At 38.3% G+C, this 21,196-nt stretch overlaps 2 protein-coding genes across 2 annotated transcripts; both read right to left on the bottom strand.

The window, feature by feature from the left end:
* Positions 1–284: 284 nt before the first annotated feature.
* On the bottom strand, positions 285–1,475 carry LOC136257630 (uncharacterized). Its single transcript, XM_066050885.1, has 2 exons — positions 1,191–1,475; positions 285–896 (listed from the first exon to the last, which is right to left on the bottom strand). Exons 1-2 carry the CDS (start codon positions 1,279–1,281, stop codon positions 532–534), a joined length of 456 nt encoding a protein of 151 aa, XP_065906957.1. The 5' UTR covers positions 1,282–1,475; the 3' UTR covers positions 285–531.
* LOC136258451 (E-selectin-like) lies at positions 1,293–20,837 on the bottom strand. Its single transcript, XM_066051761.1, has 5 exons — positions 20,795–20,837; positions 20,428–20,622; positions 19,987–20,373; positions 4,969–5,042; positions 1,293–1,370 (listed from the first exon to the last, which is right to left on the bottom strand). Exons 1-5 carry the CDS (start codon positions 20,835–20,837, stop codon positions 1,293–1,295), a joined length of 777 nt encoding a protein of 258 aa, XP_065907833.1.
* Positions 20,838–21,196: the final 359 nt, after the last annotated feature.

The raw sequence follows: 21,196 nt of genomic DNA, 5'->3' as shown, positions 1-21,196 counted from the left end.
GTCTTGATATATGACAATTTCAAGTGTTTAGGCTGTAAAGGATTTGACATGTTCCATCACAGTTCTAGAACGATTTAGCATGCTGACCTATTTGATTTTTTAGTGATATCTCTGATTTCCTTATTACCTATCGTGCATTATAACTCCAAACTTGGTCATTTCCTCTGCTATAATTATAATGGCACATTAAGTGTCAGTGCCTCTATAATCATTGTGGCAGCGTTTGTGTGCGGCTGCACTATTCAAATGCAGTGATTATTAATAGTGCATCATTTACCCAAGGAAATATGGTAATATAAGGATACTTCTATACAACCATACACAAACATAGTCTTGCAGGTGGTTTGTGTGGAAAGCCCATATGAAATGTCTAGCATGTTAGACTAACACAAACACTACACATGACAAAAAACCAACAACAGTTGACTATATACAATAACATCAATATTGTAAATGTCACTATATAGTTACTACAAAAGTATAGAGCTGATGATGCCATAGTTTGATGTTCTACATAAGCACAATGAATAATTACTTTTTAGCTTTCACACTAGTATAAGCTGGATTGGGAGAAATAGTAACACCAGAGCCTGGAGTAGTTTTGGTGTTAGTTCCCATCCTTGTGGCTACTTCATATGATGGGTTAGGCTCAATAGCAACATTAGTGATCTCAGTGGGTCGACCATAATCATACTGATCTTCAGTTATTTTATCATTTGATTTGTTCACACCATATGATGGCTTAGGCTGTACAGAAATATTAGTACCCTGTCCTGTGTAAGATCCATATGATGGATTAGAGTCCATCTTGATAGGATCATCACGACGTAACTGAGGTAACACTATCTTACTGTATTCTTCTTCCTTCACTTTATTTTCTGTAGAACTTACACCACCTGTACGTACATGTGAGCATCACCAAGGGTGAATATCATGACTAAGACACAAACTAGTCTACTATTATGACCACAAGGCAACAAAGTATGTACCATGCAAATAATGGCCAGTAAAGCTGTCAAAGCGAGTAAGGAGAAATTAAAGCTCAGTATAATTACACGCAAAGTATATAAAGCAATACAAAGTATACAAACATGCTATACAGATATACACTGAGATATAGCTAAAATCATTGGCTTTGGCTCAGTCAATTTCATATACTACAACATGTGTATATAATAATGTACACTCACTATCAGATATGGTATTAGCTATCCAAGCCATAACAGGATTTGATTTCTTCTGATGTAATTGTCTCATATAAATCAATGCAAGTAGTACCATTATACTGATGACTACAATAAATACAACTCCTCCTGCTGCTCCACCAATAACAGCACCAGACGATCCTCCATCGCCACTTGTTTGAGATCCTGGTTGATATTGAAACAATATCAAACAGTATGGCAGTAGGGTTCCCACCTAAAATGAATGGTACCCACCAAAATTTTGTAGTTAAAAGTGATGAAATTCATCTTTATTAATAGCCTTACATCAAATTGTTAAAACATAATATACAAAAGACAGCATATTACTTAAAAAAAAGTATTTGTATTAGGCTTGTGTCTGTACATCCATAGACAAATTATGTACTCAGCTATTCTAATTACTATACAAAATTGTCATCACCTAATTTTATATTTGGATAGTTGGTCAGTCAGTCAGTTGGCTATATATGCAGCCAACTCACGGTCATAAGGCTAGGTACCAAATGAAGCAGTACACAGTCACTACTTTACATCACAATAACAAACTCATATTTGCATGGCATGTGCCTTTTCAGGTTTTGATGAGTGTCTGCGTTCCACACTTTGCCTTTCCTTTTATCTTTGATTGTATGGTCATTTCCTTATTTATGCAATGAAACCATATGGAAGAATTAATTTTCATATCCTTAGAGAAGCATATTTAGATGCCACAAAATTATTAGACGCTCTTGTGTTACTATAAGAGGGAGTAGATACATGTAGCTGCACCCAAGTCATAAAACTGTTACATGGTGAAACCACGTCCTTAAAAGATCAGAATGCATTGCCACATCTTCAATGATCAGACCATGCCCTTTAGTAATCTAGCTGCAATCATCTGCAGTTTTGCTGTAGAAAACAATAAATAGCAACTACACCTCTCAATCTATTGTGTAGTTCACTCAAGACAAGCAGCCAGATACTCTAATAAAGCAGTCACAGCCACAAGTGTATAATATAGCTATACTATATCTAATCAAAAACAGCCAAGCTGTAAAAAAAGGTGCAGCCCCCAAAAGGGCCATGGTGAAAAAAGATGTGAAATCCAAGGTGGCGGCCAAGAAATGGCTGTGATGGTAGGTTAATGGTTACATTTTAATAACAACAATTCAGGTGAATTTGGTGCCAAGACCAAGTGGCACAAAATTCACCTGAATTGTCGTTATTAAAATGTAACCATTAACCTACCATCACAGCCATTTCTTGGCCGCCACCTTGGATTTCACATCTTTTTTCACCATGGCCTTTTAGGGGGCCGCACCTTTTTTTACAGCTTGGCTGTTTTTTGATTAGATATCACTTCTTTTTGTATTTGTATACTGCAAAGCCGGCCTATGGCTGGCTTTGGGGCTTTTTTAACTCATGTTTTTTTTTCTTTACTACAGGAAGAAGAAAAGAACTTAAAGAAGAATTTTAGTACTTCAATTATTTTTGATTTTATTAATAATTATACAAATTATATACATATATTTATTACATGCCCATTATGCCCCACAGGATATTTTTTTGCAGCTGATCTCTCTACTGGGTGACTTGAAATGTAGCTGAACTATATGCAGGATGGTTTCTTTGTAGCTGAACTCTCTACAAGGTAACCTCTTCTAGCTGGTCTCTCTACAGGGTATTTTGTTTCTAGCTGAACTCTCTACAGGTGATTTGTTTGCAGCTAAACTCTCTACATGGTGGTGTCTTTGTAGCCGAACTCTCTACATGATGGTTTCTTTGTAGCTGAACTCTCTATAAGGTGACTTCGTCTAGCTGAACTCTCTACAGGGTGATTTGTTTGCAGCTGAACTGTCTACATGATGGTTTCTTTGTAGCTGAACTCTCTACAAGGTGACTTCGTCCAGCTGATCTCTCTACGGGGTGATTTGTTTCTAGCTGAACTCTCTACAGGTGATTTGTTTGCAGCTAAACTCTCTACATGGTGGTTTCTTTGTAGCTGAACTCCCTACATGATGGTTTCTTTGTAGCTGAACTCTCTACAAGGTAACTTCTTCTCTACAGGGTGATTTGTTGTAGTTGAATTCTCTACAAGGTGAGGCTGAACTCTCTACATGGCGGTTTCATTGTAGCTGAATTCTCTACAGAGTGATTTGTTTGCAGCTAAACTCTCTACATGATGGTTTCTTTGTAACTGAACACTCTACAAGGTGACTTTTTCTAGCTAATCTTTCTACAGGGTGAATTGTTGTAGCTGAACTATCTACAAGGTAACTTCTTCTAGCTGATCTCTATACAGGGTGATTTGTTTGTAGTTGAATTCTGTACAGGTGGTTTCTTTGTAGCTGAACTCTGTACATGATGGTTTCTTTGTAGCTGAACTCTTTACAAGATGACTTCTTCTAGCTGAACTCTCTACGGGGTAATTTCCTTGTAGCTGAACTCTCTATATGATGGTTTCTTTGTAACTGATCTCTCTACAAGGTAACTTCTTCTAGCTGATCTTTCTACTGGGTGATTTGTTTGCAGCTGAACTCTCTACATGGTGGTTTCTTTGTTGCTGATAGGGACCCGCCGATTATGCTGGCATAATTATGAGCATAATAGGTGTCTGAAAGCATTGAGCATAATGCTAGCATAATAGGTGGAATATTTGTGTAATAGTATGAATTCTTGCTTATCAAAATAGCTATCACAGAAAGATCGATATATTCTAATAGAACAGTCAGTAACTCTAATAGAACAATCACCTAGCTGACTGTTCTATTAGAGTATATCGATCTTTTCTGTGATATGCATTTTGACAAGTAAGTTTGTGCTTCAGCCACTTATTATTTATCCATACATTGGAAATTATTAGCAGAGCATGAGAACTGAGGCATAAATAATTGGGCATAATTTGAGCATAATGGGTAAGTATTGAGCATAAATTTAAGATTTAAGCATAATAGGTAAACTTTTGAGCAGTGCAGCATAGCATAATAGGTAAAATTATGAGCATAATCGGCGGGTCCCTAGTTGCTGAACTCTCTACAAGGTGAATTCTTCTACCTGATCTCTCTACAGGGTAATTTGTTTGTAACTGAACTCTGTACAAGTGCGTTTTTGTGGGTGATCTCACTGCAGGTTGATTTGTTTGTAGCTGAACTCACTAAAGGGTGATTTTGCTTGTAGCTGAACTCCTTGCATTGTATCTAGTTTCTAGCTGATCTCTCTACAGGGTGACTTGTTTGTAGCTGATCTCTCTACAAGTTGATTTGTGTGTAGCTGATCTCTCTGCAGGTTGATTAATTTGCAGCCGATCTCTCTACAAGGTAATTTGTTTGTAACTGAACTGTCTATAAAGTGATTTATTTGTAGCTGATCTCTCTGCAGGTTGATTTGTTTTAGCTGAACTCTCTACAGGGTGATTTACTTGTAGCTGAACTCCTTACATTGTGTCTAGTTTCTAGCTGATCTCTCTACAGGGTGATTTGTTTTAGCTGATCTCTCTACGAGTTGATTAGTGTGTAGCTGATCTTTCTACAGGTTGATTTGTTTGTAGCCGATCTCTCTACAGGGTAATTTGTTTGTAGCTGAACTCTGTACAAGGTGCTTTTTTGTAGGTCATCTCTCTGCAGGTTGATTTGTTTGTAGCTGAACTCACTAAAGGGTGATTTGCTTGTAGCTGAACTCCTTACATTGTATCTAGTTTCTAGCTGATCTCTCTACAGGTGATTTGTTTGTAGCTGAACTCTCTATAAGGTGATTTGTTTGCAGCTGAACTCTCTACATCACCTACAATAAATACAACTCCTCCTGCTGCTCCACCAATAACAGCACCAGACGATCCTCCATCGCCACTTGTTTGAGATCCTGGTTGATATTGAAACAATATCAAACAGTATGGCAGTAGGGTTCCCACCTAAAATGAATGGTACCCACCAAAATTTTGTAGTTAAAAGTGATGAAATTCATCTTTATTAATAGCCTTACATCAAATTGTTAAAACATAATATACAAAAGACAGCATATTACTTAAAAAAAAGTATTTGTATTAGGCTTGTGTCTGTACATCCATAGACAAATTATGTACTCAGCTATTCTAATTACTATACAAAATTGTCATCACCTAATTTTATATTTGGATAGTTGGTCAGTCAGTCAGTTGGCTATATATGCAGCCAACTCACGGTCATAAGGCTAGGTACCAAATGAAGCAGTACACAGTCACTACTTTACATCACAATAACAAACTCATATTTGCATGGCATGTGCCTTTTCAGGTTTTGATGAGTGTCTGCGTTCCACACTTTGCCTTTCCTTTTATCTTTGATTGTATGGTCATTTCCTTATTTATGCAATGAAACCATATGGAAGAATTAATTTTCATATCCTTAGAGAAGCATATTTAGATGCCACAAAATTATTAGACGCTCTTGTGTTACTATAAGAGGGAGTAGATACATGTAGCTGCACCCAAGTCATAAAACTGTTACATGGTGAAACCACGTCCTTAAAAGATCAGAATGCATTGCCACATCTTCAATGATCAGACCATGCCCTTTAGTAATCTAGCTGCAATCATCTGCAGTTTTGCTGTAGAAAACAATAAATAGCAACTACACCTCTCAATCTATCGTGTAGTTCACTCAAGACAAGCAGCCAGATACTCTAATAAAGCAGTCACAGCCACAAGTGTATAATATAGCTATACTATATCTAATCAAAAACAGCCAAGCTGTAAAAAAAGGTGCAGCCCCCAAAAGGGCCATGGTGAAAAAAGATGTGAAATCCAAGGTGGCGGCCAAGAAATGGCTGTGATGGTAGGTTAATGGTTACATTTTAATAACAACAATTCAGGTGAATTTGGTGCCAAGACCAAGTGGCACAAAATTCACCTGAATTGTCGTTATTAAAATGTAACCATTAACCTACCATCACAGCCATTTCTTGGCCGCCACCTTGGATTTCACATCTTTTTTCACCATGGCCTTTTAGGGGGCCGCACCTTTTTTTACAGCTTGGCTGTTTTTTGATTAGATATCACTTCTTTTTGTATTTGTATACTGCAAAGCCGGCCTATGGCTGGCTTTGGGGCTTTTTTAACTCATGTTTTTTTTTCTTTACTACAGGAAGAAGAAAAGAACTTAAAGAAGAATTTTAGTACTTCAATTATTTTTGATTTTATTAATAATTATACAAATTATATACATATATTTATTACATGCCCATTATGCCCCACAGGATATTTTTTTGCAGCTGATCTCTCTACTGGGTGACTTGAAATGTAGCTGAACTATATGCAGGATGGTTTCTTTGTAGCTGAACTCTCTACAAGGTAACCTCTTCTAGCTGGTCTCTCTACAGGGTATTTTGTTTCTAGCTGAACTCTCTACAGGTGATTTGTTTGCAGCTAAACTCTCTACATGGTGGTGTCTTTGTAGCCGAACTCTCTACATGATGGTTTCTTTGTAGCTGAACTCTCTATAAGGTGACTTCGTCTAGCTGAACTCTCTACAGGGTGATTTGTTTGCAGCTGAACTGTCTACATGATGGTTTCTTTGTAGCTGAACTCTCTACAAGGTGACTTCGTCCAGCTGATCTCTCTACGGGGTGATTTGTTTCTAGCTGAACTCTCTACAGGTGATTTGTTTGCAGCTAAACTCTCTACATGGTGGTTTCTTTGTAGCTGAACTCCCTACATGATGGTTTCTTTGTAGCTGAACTCTCTACAAGGTAACTTCTTCTCTACAGGGTGATTTGTTGTAGTTGAATTCTCTACAAGGTGAGGCTGAACTCTCTACATGGCGGTTTCATTGTAGCTGAATTCTCTACAGAGTGATTTGTTTGCAGCTAAACTCTCTACATGATGGTTTCTTTGTAACTGAACACTCTACAAGGTGACTTTTTCTAGCTAATCTTTCTACAGGGTGAATTGTTGTAGCTGAACTATCTACAAGGTAACTTCTTCTAGCTGATCTCTATACAGGGTGATTTGTTTGTAGTTGAATTCTGTACAGGTGGTTTCTTTGTAGCTGAACTCTGTACATGATGGTTTCTTTGTAGCTGAACTCTTTACAAGATGACTTCTTCTAGCTGAACTCTCTACGGGGTAATTTCCTTGTAGCTGAACTCTCTATATGATGGTTTCTTTGTAACTGATCTCTCTACAAGGTAACTTCTTCTAGCTGATCTTTCTACTGGGTGATTTGTTTGCAGCTGAACTCTCTACATGGTGGTTTCTTTGTTGCTGATAGGGACCCGCCGATTATGCTGGCATAATTATGAGCATAATAGGTGTCTGAAAGCATTGAGCATAATGCTAGCATAATAGGTGGAATATTTGTGTAATAGTATGAATTCTTGCTTATCAAAATAGCTATCACAGAAAGATCGATATATTCTAATAGAACAGTCAGTAACTCTAATAGAACAATCACCTAGCTGACTGTTCTATTAGAGTATATCGATCTTTTCTGTGATATGCATTTTGACAAGTAAGTTTGTGCTTCAGCCACTTATTATTTATCCATACATTGGAAATTATTAGCAGAGCATGAGAACTGAGGCATAAATAATTGGGCATAATTTGAGCATAATGGGTAAGTATTGAGCATAAATTTAAGATTTAAGCATAATAGGTAAACTTTTGAGCAGTGCAGCATAGCATAATAGGTAAAATTATGAGCATAATCGGCGGGTCCCTAGTTGCTGAACTCTCTACAAGGTGAATTCTTCTACCTGATCTCTCTACAGGGTAATTTGTTTGTAACTGAACTCTGTACAAGTGCGTTTTTGTGGGTGATCTCACTGCAGGTTGATTTGTTTGTAGCTGAACTCACTAAAGGGTGATTTTGCTTGTAGCTGAACTCCTTGCATTGTATCTAGTTTCTAGCTGATCTCTCTACAGGGTGACTTGTTTGTAGCTGATCTCTCTACAAGTTGATTTGTGTGTAGCTGATCTCTCTGCAGGTTGATTAATTTGCAGCCGATCTCTCTACAAGGTAATTTGTTTGTAACTGAACTGTCTATAAAGTGATTTATTTGTAGCTGATCTCTCTGCAGGTTGATTTGTTTTAGCTGAACTCTCTACAGGGTGATTTACTTGTAGCTGAACTCCTTACATTGTGTCTAGTTTCTAGCTGATCTCTCTACAGGGTGATTTGTTTTAGCTGATCTCTCTACGAGTTGATTAGTGTGTAGCTGATCTTTCTACAGGTTGATTTGTTTGTAGCCGATCTCTCTACAGGGTAATTTGTTTGTAGCTGAACTCTGTACAAGGTGCTTTTTTGTAGGTCATCTCTCTGCAGGTTGATTTGTTTGTAGCTGAACTCACTAAAGGGTGATTTGCTTGTAGCTGAACTCCTTACATTGTATCTAGTTTCTAGCTGATCTCTCTACAGGTGATTTGTTTGTAGCTGAACTCTCTATAAGGTGATTTGTTTGCAGCTGAACTCTCTACATGGTGGTTTCTTTGTTGCTGAACTCTCTACAGGGTGTTTTGCTTGTAGCTGAACTCTCTACAGGGTGATTTGTTTCTAGCTAATCTCTCTACAGGTTGATTTGTGTGTAACTGATCTCTCTACAAGCTGACTTGTTTGTAGCTGAATTCTCTGCAAAGTGTTTTTTTGTAGCTGACCTCTCTTCAGGGTGATTTGTTTCTAGCTGATCTCTCTACAAGTTGAATTGTGTGTAGCTGATCTCTCTGCAGGTTGATTTGTTTGTAGCCGATCTCTCTACAAGGTAATTTGTTTGTAGCTGAACTGTCTAAAAGGTGATTTGTTTGTAGCTGATCTCTCTGCAGGTTGATTTGTTTTAGCTGAACTCTCTACAGGGTGATTTATTTGTAGCTGAACTCCTTACATTGTGTGTAGTTTCTAGCTGATCTCTCTACAGGGTGATTTGTTTGTAGCTGATCTCTCTACAAGTTGATTTGTGTGTAGCTGATCTCTCTGCAGGTTGATTTGTTTGTAGCCGATCTCTCTATAGGGTAATTTGTTTGTAGCTGAACTCTCTATAAGGTGATTTGTTTGTAGTTGATCTCTCTGCAGGTTGATTTGCTTTAGCTGAACTCTCTACAGGCTGATTTGTTTGTAGCCGATCTCTCTACAGGGTGATTTTTTTGTAGCTGACCTCTTTTCAGGGTGATTTGTTTCTAGCTGATCTCTCTACAGGGTAATTTTTTGTAGCTGACCTCTCTTCAGGGTGATTTGTTTCTAGCTGATTGTTCTACAGGTTGATTTGTTTGTAGATGAACTCTCTACAGGGTAATTTGCTTGTAGCTGAACTCCTTACTTTGTGTCTAGTTTGTAGCTGTTCTCTCTGCAGGGTGATTTGTTTGTAGCCGATCTCTCTACAAGGTAATTTGTTTGTAGCTGAACTATCTATAAGGTGATTTGTACGTAGCTGATCTCTCTGCAGATTGATTTGTTTTAGCTGAACTCTCTACAGGGTGATTTGTTTCTAGCTTATCTCTCTACAGGTTGATTTGTTTGTTGCTGATCGCTCTAAAGGTTGATTTGTTTGTAGCTGAACTCTCTGCAAAGTGTTTTGTTTGTAGTTGATTTCTCTACAAGGTGATTTTTTGTAGCTGACCTCTCTTCAGGGTAATTTGTTTCTAGCTGATCGCTCTACAGGTTGGTTTGTTTGTAGCTGAACTCTCTACAGGGTGATTTGCTTGTAGCTGAACTCCTTACATTGTGTCTAGTTTCTAGCTGATCTCTCTACAGGGTGATTTGTTTGTAGCTGATCTCTCTACAAGTTGAATTGCATATAGCTGATCTCTCTGCAGGTTGATTTGTTTGTAGCCGATCTCTCTATAGGGTAATTTGTTTGTAGCTGAACTATCTATAAGGTGATTTGTTTGTAGCTGATCTCTCTGCAGGTTGATTTGTTTTAGCTGAACTCTCTACAGGGTGATTTGTTTGTAGCTGAACTCCTTACATTGTGTGTAGTTTCTAGCTGATCTCCCTACAGGGTGATTTGTTTGTAGCTGATCTCTCTACAAGTTGATTTGTGTGTAGCTGATCTCTCTGCAGGTTGATTTGTTTGTAGCCGATCTCTCTACATGTAATCTGTTTGTAGCTGAACTCTCTATAAGGTGATTTGTCTGTAGCTGATCTCTCTGCAGGTTGATTTGTTTTAGCTGAACTCTCTACAGGGTGATTGCTTGTAGCTGAACTCCTTACATTGTGTCTAGTTTCTAGCTGATGTCTCTACAGGGTGATTTTTTGTAGCTGAACTCTCTTCAGGGTGATTTGTTTCTAGCTGATCTCTCTACAGGTAGATTTGTGTTGATTTGTTCATTGCTGATCGCTCTAAAGGTTGATTTGTTGCAGCTGAACACCTTGCAAAGTGTTTTGTTTGTAGCTGATCACTCTAAAGGGTAATTTGTTTGTAGCTGAACTCTCTCCACAGTGACTTGTGAGTAGCTGAATTCTGTGTAACTGAATTCTCTAGAGAGTGACTTAATTGTAGCTGAATTCTCTACACAGTGCATGACTTGTTTATAGCTGAACTTTCTTCAGTGTGACCTGTAATGTTCTGAATCTCTATAGTGATATATTTGCTTAACTCTCCACATGGTGACTGTCTTCTTGCTGAACTGTCTATAAGATTAACTGTTTGCAGCTGAACTCCCTACAGAATAACTTGTGATGTAATAAAATTCTATAATGGAATAAATAAATTAGCCGAATGCTCTATTAGGGTGACTGTTCTATTAGAGTATCTCGATCTCGCATTTGCTACACAGAATTGGCTTTAGAATCATAACTCAGTGGTTTGTAATCCGATTCTTCAGTACTACTACAAGGACTTTCAATGAAGATTATTCCAGCTATACACCGATTTTCAGCTCATTGCTCTAAGCAGTTTGCCTAGTAGGCATGAAAACTAATACTTTTTTATTCATAAAAATCGATCGCGTAATTGTGACACAGGTTGGGTTTTGTGTCATATCTCCGTGGTCTTTATCTCGATTCCTTTCAAACCACCAAAAGGCACTCCTACGATGGTTACTCCATCTACATAGCAATTTTCAACTCATTCCATGAAGCGGTTTACCCTGTAGGCGTGACAACAAATCGATCTTGTTTTACGCGAATAATCGGTCATAACTCCTGAACCATTCACCGGATTCGTACCAAATTTGATGCTAGGATTCGCCTTTGGACTCCCTTTCGGTGTGCCAAATTTCAAGGCAATCGGAGTACGCGTTTGCTTGTTACAGCAATTTTTGCAAGTGTGCGAAAAGACGAAGAAGAAAAAAACGAAGAAAAAAAACAAAACTTTGGCAGCTCGTATCTCGGAAATGGCTGAAGCGATTTCCTTCAAATTTGGAATGTAGACTCCCTTGGCTGGCGGGCAACTGTGTAGCAAATTTGGTTCCAATCAGATAAGTGATCACCGAGATACAAAGGTGTGAAAATGACGTTTTCGTTCTTCCTGTCAATATACTCACGGTGTGGCGCGCCGGCTTCTTGGGCCGCACGACACACTAACGTGTGTCTTGATAACAAAAAAGTTAACAAACTAGTACAATTATAAGTTATAAATTTAAAAATGAAGCAAGGTATACCAACAAGTGAAACAAGAGATATAAATATGAAAAATGGTAGCTACTACAGGATACGTAGCTATGTGATACTTTGGCATTAAACAGATAGTGGCATATAGCATGTCAATGTTTGGATTTTTATACACATTTGTAGCTATGTTACCATTTATGTCATACTTTCTATCACCTAAACTCTTTTCACTTTGTTTTTGATTAATAATTGTGACTGGGCCTGCAAAAATAGAGCATGTAGACACAAACTACACCCCGTCACATACCAGGTCCTATCTCAGTAATGGAATAGAATACTTGCATTCTGTAAGTTATAGTTATATCCCGGTACGAGGGTGATATCATTGTTATTACACCAGTCTGAGGCGGAGCTGAGGACGAGTGTAATAACAATGATATCATCCGAGTATACGGGATATAACTGTTTTATATCCCAGTGCACGGGAGTGCGCAGAAGTTTACGGGTTGTAAATTAAGTTCCGGTTTGAGTTCCTGTCACTGTGCTCAAGATTTCGTCCGAATTGTGTGGAGATTCTACTTCGTAGCTACAATAGAGACCTTACATACTGCCTACAAACTGTAGCGAAGGGCGGTGTTATGAAGCAGTGGTTCCAGGTACGATTCGCCTTTGTCAGAAATTGGTATGGTGGTGTCGCGTGGTGTGCAAGAGAAAAATAAAGACCAACAAGTGGCTACCATAGTCCAAGATAGAACGATGAAGCTAGAGGAAATTAGTTCTTCACCATAGTGGCCGTTGGCAGTGATTGCTGGAGCGAAAATCGTCACGTACTATTCTTGACATTTGTTAAACTATCGTATTGGTAACTTGTAGTGTTATTGTGTAAAGGATTAACAGTTTTCTTGTAAGATTTAGGTAGTTTTAAGTGCTGTATTGGTGTGTTTTGTATCAATATTTCCTTATTTGGCTCTTTGTTCCATTGGTAAACAATGCCATTCGTGGTTATTATGATGTCACGAGAGAGACTGAGTGGCTCCGCAACAGGGTGATAAGTTAGTTATCACTGGGTGATAACTAATATATCGTACAGTAGCAGCGCCGCTCTGTCTAGCTGTATGGTAGTTATAACCCAGTGCAGCACTTTGATACTCCCACGCACTGGGGTTTAACTATATTTATATACGTAGCTACGTAAATGTTTAATAAGGGTAGAAATTGCACGGCCTAATTGTAATAAACAAAATCCATAATAATGTATCACTTAGGAAAAATAAATAAATAAAGAAAATCTAGTTCATATATACACAATATGCATGTATTAGCATGGGCGTTTGAGGGTGACACTCATGTTTTCACTAGCATATTGATAGGGAAGTATACTGGTAAAGCAGTTTGCTGATATCTTTGATGACCAACCAGTTTAAGGATGCAGTACACTTTGACTCATTATACAAGTACACACAAATTTTCAACTAGAGTAGGGACCATAGCACATCGATAAAAAGTACTGAAACAAGCTGGAGTAGTGCACGATATTAAATCACAGTGAAACAATAAGAAGTGTTACATCCCTACTGTGCTCAACGTACCATAATGGAAATGCACAGTAGGGATATAACACTTCTTATTGTTTTACTATCGTGCTTGTTTCAGTACTTTTTATCGATGTGCTATGGTCCCTACTCTACTTGAAAATTCCAAATTTTCTGTGTACTTGTTTGTTACCTTTTTTTGTAAACAATTATTATGATTGGTGAACCCACACACACCGCATCTGAAATGGTGCCGCGTGCCCCAATTATCATCTGAAAAGTGAAGTATCCATTACGCTTCATTGTTAGCTATGTTAAACGCGTTACGCAGCATTTTGAATCAAGAACTGTTCGAAAAGCACCTCTGCAATCCATGCATACTGAAAGAAAAATGGTGCCACGTGCCCCAGTTATATCAATTATTGTCTGAAAAGTGAAGTATCCATTACGCTTTGTTGTGGGTTATGTTCAATCCGTTACACAGCAGTACAAATCAAGAACTGTTTGAAAAGCACCTCTGCAATTAAAATAGCCACTATGAAAAATTTCCGTTACGAAGGGAAGTCATCACATGCTACCACCATATTGACACTTTTGGTTGTCAGAGAAGATGAATGGGACACAAAGGAGGACACTGGTAAGTCCATGAAGAACGCACTGTATTTACTGCGGTATGCCAAAAGGCACCTGTCAGGCCAAAGCTACGTCGAACAGTGAAAAAATCAAGCCCGTAGCCTTAGCCATTATCGAGTTACGCTTGTCTGAAGGCATCAGTCAGTCAGTCAGTCAGTCAGTCAGTCAGTCAGTCAGTCAGTCAGTCAGTCAGTCAGTCAGTCAGTCAGTCAGTCAGTCAGTCAGTCAGTCAGTCAGTCAGTCAGTCAGTCAGTCAGTCAGTCAATCAGTCAGTCAGTCAGTCAGTCAGTCAGTAGAAAATGCTGTTAAATATTTTTTTTTAAATTCCATAGAAACTTGTTGAAAGCGTTTCGGGTCAATCTGAAAACTTGTTTGGGTTTAGTTTTACCTAACCAATACTGCCTCATTGTCGTCAGGGAAAATTAAGGCTGGTTTATGTGTGATTTTATCCCATGGGCCACTCCTACTCCTTTGTGGTCCCTACTAACTGATACACAATTTTATAATATTAGTGTGGAATTTAAATTTAAAGTTGTAGGCTGAGCATAGTCACAGATTGCAACTAGCTCATTGCAATACACTATTGTAGTACATGAATCATAACTGAATAGTTGTTTGGGCGGTGCATGGATGTATATTTCTATGCACCATGTGTCAGCTATAGAGGTTATCCGTTTGATGCCACACTAAATAGTTTCCATATAATTACAGGTTATCTTCGTGAATGTGTGAAGCAAGAGTAAGTTACAAGCCAAAGAATGCTAGTGAAAATAAGAAAGCTGTGGTGCATTCGTTATGCTATGCGTTGCTTAGTAATATCACTTCTCAGCTGAGAAACAGGGCCATTAAACTCCAGCTGCTTGCTGGCTTGTACCGCTAAATTAACCCAGTCCTGCTCTTCACTTGGCTAATAATATAAGCTTCAATTGTACCATAATCGCAAAAAGCTTCAATTTCTCACGTGGGTCCCATTGATTTATGCCTCAAAAACATGGTGGCTACTAACCGTTAATAACTTAAAATGACGTAAACGAATAACTTCTATTGATCAGACTAAACTGAAAAACAGAATAATATTTTACGCTCATAACTGCTAATCCATACAAAAACAGCCAAGCTGTATAAAAAGGGTGCAGCCTTCAAAAGCCTGGGTGAAAAAAGTTGTGAATTCAAAGGTGGGGGTTATGAAACAGCTGCAGTGATGTTAATAATAATACATTCTAATAATTCCATAATTAAAAATACCACAATTGCAGCCATTTCATGCCTGCCACCTTTGATTTCACAACTTGTACAGTTTACTTATAACTTTTGTCAATACTCTAATAGAGTGCACATTTTAAAAAGAATTTCTAATAGAACACACATAGAATGTTAGATGCTCCACTAAATTATAACCTTTACTATTGAGTAGATTTTAGCTACAATTTTCATTTATAAAGTAGAAATTAAGTGAGGTGAACAATCATGATTGCAGCAGATTAGTGGCTAAGGATATGGGTGTTCAGTATGGAGGTCCCTGGTTTGAACGCTGGTAAGTTTAACATTTTTTGTCCACCTTTTTACCCCATGACTGTTCTATTAGAATATCTTGTCCCTGCAGTCCAGTTTTTGCCTTGCAACTCTTTAGCTATCAATGCGATTTCTTTTAAACCACAAAACGTTTGAGCTACAAGTGTGATGAACCTATACGCATACTGATTTTAAAGTTATTCCCATAAGCAGTTTACCCTGTAGGTGTGACAACAAGTCAACCTTTTTAAATTCAAATAATTGTTCATAGCTCAATGACTGTTTATCAGACTTGCATCAAACTTGATACGTGATTATGTTGTGATTCTTAAAGTGCACAAAATTTCTAGATAATTGAGCTACAGTACGCATTTGTATAATTTGTAAAGTGTGAGAAAAGAATAATCTAAGCCTCCAAGTCTCTTAAACAAAGAAAAAGGAGAACGGAGAGATTAAGCCCAAACTTTGAGGGCTTATATTTCACGACTGCATTATGCAATCTTGGTATGTGGGGTACTGAAGGTGGAGGGGACTAAGTATGGCATTTTTGTAAATATACTCACAGTGTGGCATGCCGGCTTTCTTGGCTGCACAACACACTACTGTGTGTTTTGATTTTAGTTATTTACAAACAAGTAACTTGCTCACTTTAGACTGTTGCAAAAACATATGGGCAATTCCCATTTACTCCACGACTAGCCTATGCACAAAGACAATGATGGATTAGTCTTAGGCGTGAGTCTATTATGCTCCAAAATGTGCCTATTATATACTTTTTGGCATTTCCCAAAATTCCTGTCTCTTATGCTTGTTTTTATGCTTTTTAGAAATGTGTGATGTGGTGTCCTTTTATACAATAAGGAAAATTCTAGACTGTTTCAGATTGTTCCAGATAATTTCAGAGCATTGAACAATAAACAAATACATATATAGGTCACATGATATATAGGTTACCTTTGTGTATAAAAACCTTGTAATTGACATGATTTGTGGGGAGTTCATAGATTGTTAATGCTGAAGCAGTTCTGAATGACTTTACATTGGAGGTCCTACCGAGATTGACTGTTACCAGAGAGGAGAGTGGACTTCAATAGCAGTTTCAGCCTTAGTGAATTAGTAGAGCTACTATGTACATAGCATAGAGGCTTGAAGATTTGGCTTAGGATATGAGCCAGAGGAATGGAAAGTCTAGGACAGCGTTTCCTTTAAACTCTAAAAGACTGAAGATATGTCAGCTACAGGAGCTGGAACAAGCCCCATTACAGCATCCAGTGATGATCGAGGAAAAACTGAGAGCAATGGACAAGAATCCTCCAGACACTCAAGTTGTTGTTGATGTGGAGAAGGAACCTGTCACTGCAGGATGCAGATGGATTATTTTTGTCTTTTACTTCACCATTATCTTCACAGTCACCTACTCCTCAAACATCTCCAGCTCCTGTGGAAGAATTGCCTACAGAGCAAACCCTAGAAGAGGTTAAGGATGACCACCCACAAGAATATTAAACTAAACATGTCCAGAAAAACACAAAGATAAAGTAAGGAGTTATCAAAATTAGAGGCCAATTGTGTAAAGTTGCAAGAGCAACTGCACCACTCCACAGAGGAGATAAGTTTCCTGAGGCAGTATTTAAGAGGAAAAGACATAGGCGGTGGAGACAGGGGGGCCAGGGACACTCTTTGTAAGAAAAGATCGAGATACTCTAATAGAACAGTCAGGATCTGGATACTCTAATAGAGCAGTCACAGTATTCAGAGAAACAGTGTAGCAAGTTACTTAGCTACGTACGTGTAATTATAAATAAGGAGATATAATTGGTGGAGAGCAGCTATTGTCAGCAGGCTGTGACCTTTTTTTTGTCTTCAACTTACAGCTGGCCTGGCACCCTTACTCTTTGGCCTGCTCCACCACCCCTGGGAAAGAGCAAGAATTGGATGCTAAAGAACAAGATCTGAATGTTCTTAAGGATATAACAGAAGAACTGATGGGTAAAGTAGAAATGTTGCAGCAACAGCAACAGTTAGCCACTCAAGAAATTGAGATATTTAATAAAGAGTTGGAAGCGAGGAAGAGTAGTGTCAAAGAACTTTGGAAGACCAACTGTGAGCAGTTAAATGAGTTTGATCAAGCTATGTTGGCTAAAGACGAGGAGTTACATAGTCTGAGAAGTCTGCTGCTAAGCAAATCTCAAAACACATATGGGCAATCTTCTGAATTTCTGACAGCCAATAAACCAAGTACAACTCGACTTCTCTACAGCATTTCAAGAGTCAGTGAAGCCTTACCTAATGTAGGTGAGTTATGGATTTTATCCACAATGACGTCACAAGCACAAGATGGCCACGTTATTTGGGGTACTAATGTACAGGCTCCTATGAAGAAATTCTATCATATTTCACTTGTGAAGAAAGATACCAACTAGTAGCCAACAGGTATGGGTATAACGTAACAAAAACCATTGCAAACAAGCGTTATCTTGAACATTTTCCACCACGCAATACTAATCATTTATTATGTTTCCTTGTACCCATACCTGATGCTTAGAGCTCAACATCTCCTTCCCTGGCTAAAATATGATTGATCAAAGCAATTTCTCCATAGGTGCCTGTGCATTAGTACCCTGAATGACGTGGCCATCTTGTGCTCATGACATCATTGTGGATAAAGTCCATTGTTGAATGTTGTACAAACAACAAGTGTAACTCTAACACATTCAGTACCTACATTGCTGAGTTCAGGTGGTGCAACAAGGCTCTCACCACCAGACTATAGCCAACACAGACTGGTGACAAGTGGAGTAACAGGGGTAGGGTCAACACCTTTGAACACATCTGAGTCAATGACTCAAACTACTGGTACTAACATTGCACCAATCACATGTTCATGTCCTCCAATAGTACCCTCTGGTCCAGCTTACACTACACAACCAGTTCAGTGACAAGGAAAGGCTTCACCAATTGATCCCTTCACAGCTGAGGACCCTGAAAAAAGATTTGATGACTGGCTCCCTACTTTGGAGAGAGCAGTTGTATGGAATGGTTGGCCTGAAGAGGAGACTCTAATGCAATTGGCAGTGTATTTGAGAAACAGGGCTCTCCAGGAGTGAAAATTGTTGAATAAACAGGACCGTGGCACTTATAAGGAAGCTATAAAAGCTCTACATACATGACTAGACCCTGGGAATCAGACACTAGCAGCTTTTGATTTTTGCCATGCAGTACAGAATCACTCTGAAACTGTTACGGACTATATAAGACATTTAGAAAGTACCTTTCAATAGGTTTTGGTTATGCATTTTAATCAGTGCTAATGAATCACAATTATGGAGTTTACTAAAGCCAGATAGGTAAACTTGCTTGCAAAGTCATTATTTCATGTAGAGTGGTAATTTCATATTATCAGTAATGTGGGTATGGCCCATTATTTGAAAACATATGGAAATGCTTGCTATAGCACTAGTGTTTCACCTTAGCCCAATGTTTTCAACTCATGGGACAGTGAGGGTAACAAAATGCTTTCTGTCTGAGTGGTTTTCATGGCCAAATCCAAGTCATACATACTAATCATGTGCATGTGATCCCCACAAACAATTTTGATCTTAATATTATATAATTCCTGCTCAGTTGTAGCCTGGGCTACATTCAGATGTAGCCCAGGCAAGTTGCCAACTGGGCTACATTGCTAACGTAGCCCTGGAGACTCCTTTGAACTGAGGTGTGAAAGTGGTAATTACATAATAATTATACTTAGCTTAATGAGATTTAAAAAATATACATGTTTAAGGATGCAGTCACATTAGCTAGATGCATTTATCTCCACTTCATTATCTCACTACCACTTCAACTCCTATTCCTCTGACATTTCCTAGTATCACTACCAGTTGGCTTATAACCATTGTTACAAGTGATCATTCCGTTACAAGGATCAGTAAGCGACGGACATAGTGACAGGCTTCTTATGTGCATGGATAAACAACTTTTAGCATAATAACCTACAAATGGGAGCTGAGATATAGCTATCAGTTGTTCATGGGGCTTCCTTCATTTACTAATTCAGCCATTTTCATACCTTTCTATTGCAACTCACGTATATGATACAAGCCATTAAAATCATACAGTACAATCATATGTGTATGGCACGTACCATACATCTATATCCATACCATAATTATGAGTATAGCTTATAATCCATAATGTAATGCTAGCTGTACTTACAGCCACCTCATTCCTGCACTCAGTGAGACTGAGTGCAGGAATGAGGTCATTATACAGACATAATCTCTGGAATAATAAATCCGGTATTGTGTACTAAGCTAGTAAGCTTTAATTAATTTAATTACATTGCCAAACTTGTAGAGGTTTCAAATTACTACTTCTAAACTACAGCACTGTGATTTACAAACTATACAATATAAATTCCTACAAAACTACAAATAAAAAAGGCACACACATTACATCAAATACTGTGTCACTGCCAGTTAGCTCATAACCAGTGAAACTTGTACTGTATAACTATGCACAGTACACATCTCTCTTATGATCCCTTATGTGCTACATATCACAAGTTATTTTAAAAGAATACACAACACCAAAGACAACACAGTAACCTACTCCTTTCACAACTCCATCCTCCTCCACTTGTCATCCACATTACTGATGATCCATCACTCAATACATCACACACATATGATGGCTCTCCACTACCATCAGAGCCTTCTTCACACTGCAGATCGCAAATTGACTGATATGTGTTACTACAAGACTCAGTCAGCACGCTGTTCATTGGTAGTGATGATGAGGGACACTCCATGATGGTACAGGGCACCGGTGATCCACTCCAACTACCATCAGACTGACATGTTCTCTGAGGACTACCAGTTAGCTCATGACCAGTGTTACATGTGAAACTACAAGTGTCTTCATAAGAAGTAACTCCATCATCTCCCAGTGAACAATTTATTGTACCATTACTAGGGTCAGTAAGCAAAGGACAGGGAACTATATAACATATGCATATAATTTGGTAAGGCCTAAAAAGATGTGTTAACATACCTCTTCTACACACAACATCACTACCATTCCAGCTCCCATTACTTTGACAGGTCCTAGTGTCACTACCAGTTAGCTCATAACCAGTGTTACATGTGAAACTACAGGTGTCTCTCTCATAACCCATTCCAATACTACCAGAACTACATGATGTTATCTCTCCATTGAATGGTGTTGTGAAGTTATTACACAGAATATCTAAACAAGCAAAACATTTAAGAACAGATGGCTGATATTTGAGTAAATTAAAAAGGTGTTTAATTTAGGTATCATACAAACGCATACAATATATGAATATCTACATAATTATGTATATATGATATTGAGGTACATAATAGTCAGCAAAATGACTGTCACCATGCATACTCACCAAGTGTGAACTGGATCAGTGGTTGTCGTCCACCATCAGACATTTCACCATTACTAAGATTAAATGTGACTGAATTTGACAAAACAAGGCTTCGACGCACAAAGCTTTGTTAGGAGATATGGCGATTTTAAGGAATCATTGTGTAATAACTTCCCAGTGCCTACAGCTGTGCAAACAAAATTTGCACCAATTGTTCATCTGTTCACTAGCTATCACTGAGTGGGTGTATACATTTCTGATACCCAAAATTTGCCCTGTTTTGAGCAGCTTTTTTCGAGCGGGTAATAATATCACAGATGGTAGTAATAGGGTGGGAGGGTGGTCTTAATATACGGGTATAAAATGGAGTAAGAAGACGATTGCAATCCAGAGGCCAAGTTTGGGCTCTCCATGGCCCTCCAT

The sequence above is a fragment of the Dysidea avara genome, chromosome 6 (assembly GCF_963678975.1).
Source record: "Dysidea avara chromosome 6, odDysAvar1.4, whole genome shotgun sequence".
In the NCBI taxonomy this organism is placed as follows: Eukaryota; Metazoa; Porifera; class Demospongiae; order Dictyoceratida; family Dysideidae; genus Dysidea; species Dysidea avara.
Note: the sequence above shows the minus strand (reverse complement) of the source record. Positions and strands in the feature narration are given on the sequence as shown.

Coding starts and splice junctions, on each gene's coding strand:
- LOC136257630 (XM_066050885.1), bottom strand. CDS start 1,281: ATGGTACTACTTGCATTGATTTATATGAGACAATTACATCAGAAGAAA. Junction 897..1,190: donor AGCTAATACCATATCTGATA/GTGAGTGTACAT, acceptor ATGTACGTACAG/GTGGTGTAAGTTCTACAGAA.
- LOC136258451 (XM_066051761.1), bottom strand. CDS start 20,837: ATGTCTGATGGTGGACGACAACCACTGATCCAGTTCACACTTG. Junction 20,374..20,427: donor TGATGTTGTGTGTAGAAGAG/GTATGTTAACAC, acceptor TATGTTATATAG/TTCCCTGTCCTTTGCTTACT. Junction 5,043..19,986: donor AGGATGGAGTTGTGAAAGGA/GTAGGTTACTGT, acceptor AATATCAACCAG/GATCTCAAACAAGTGGCGAT.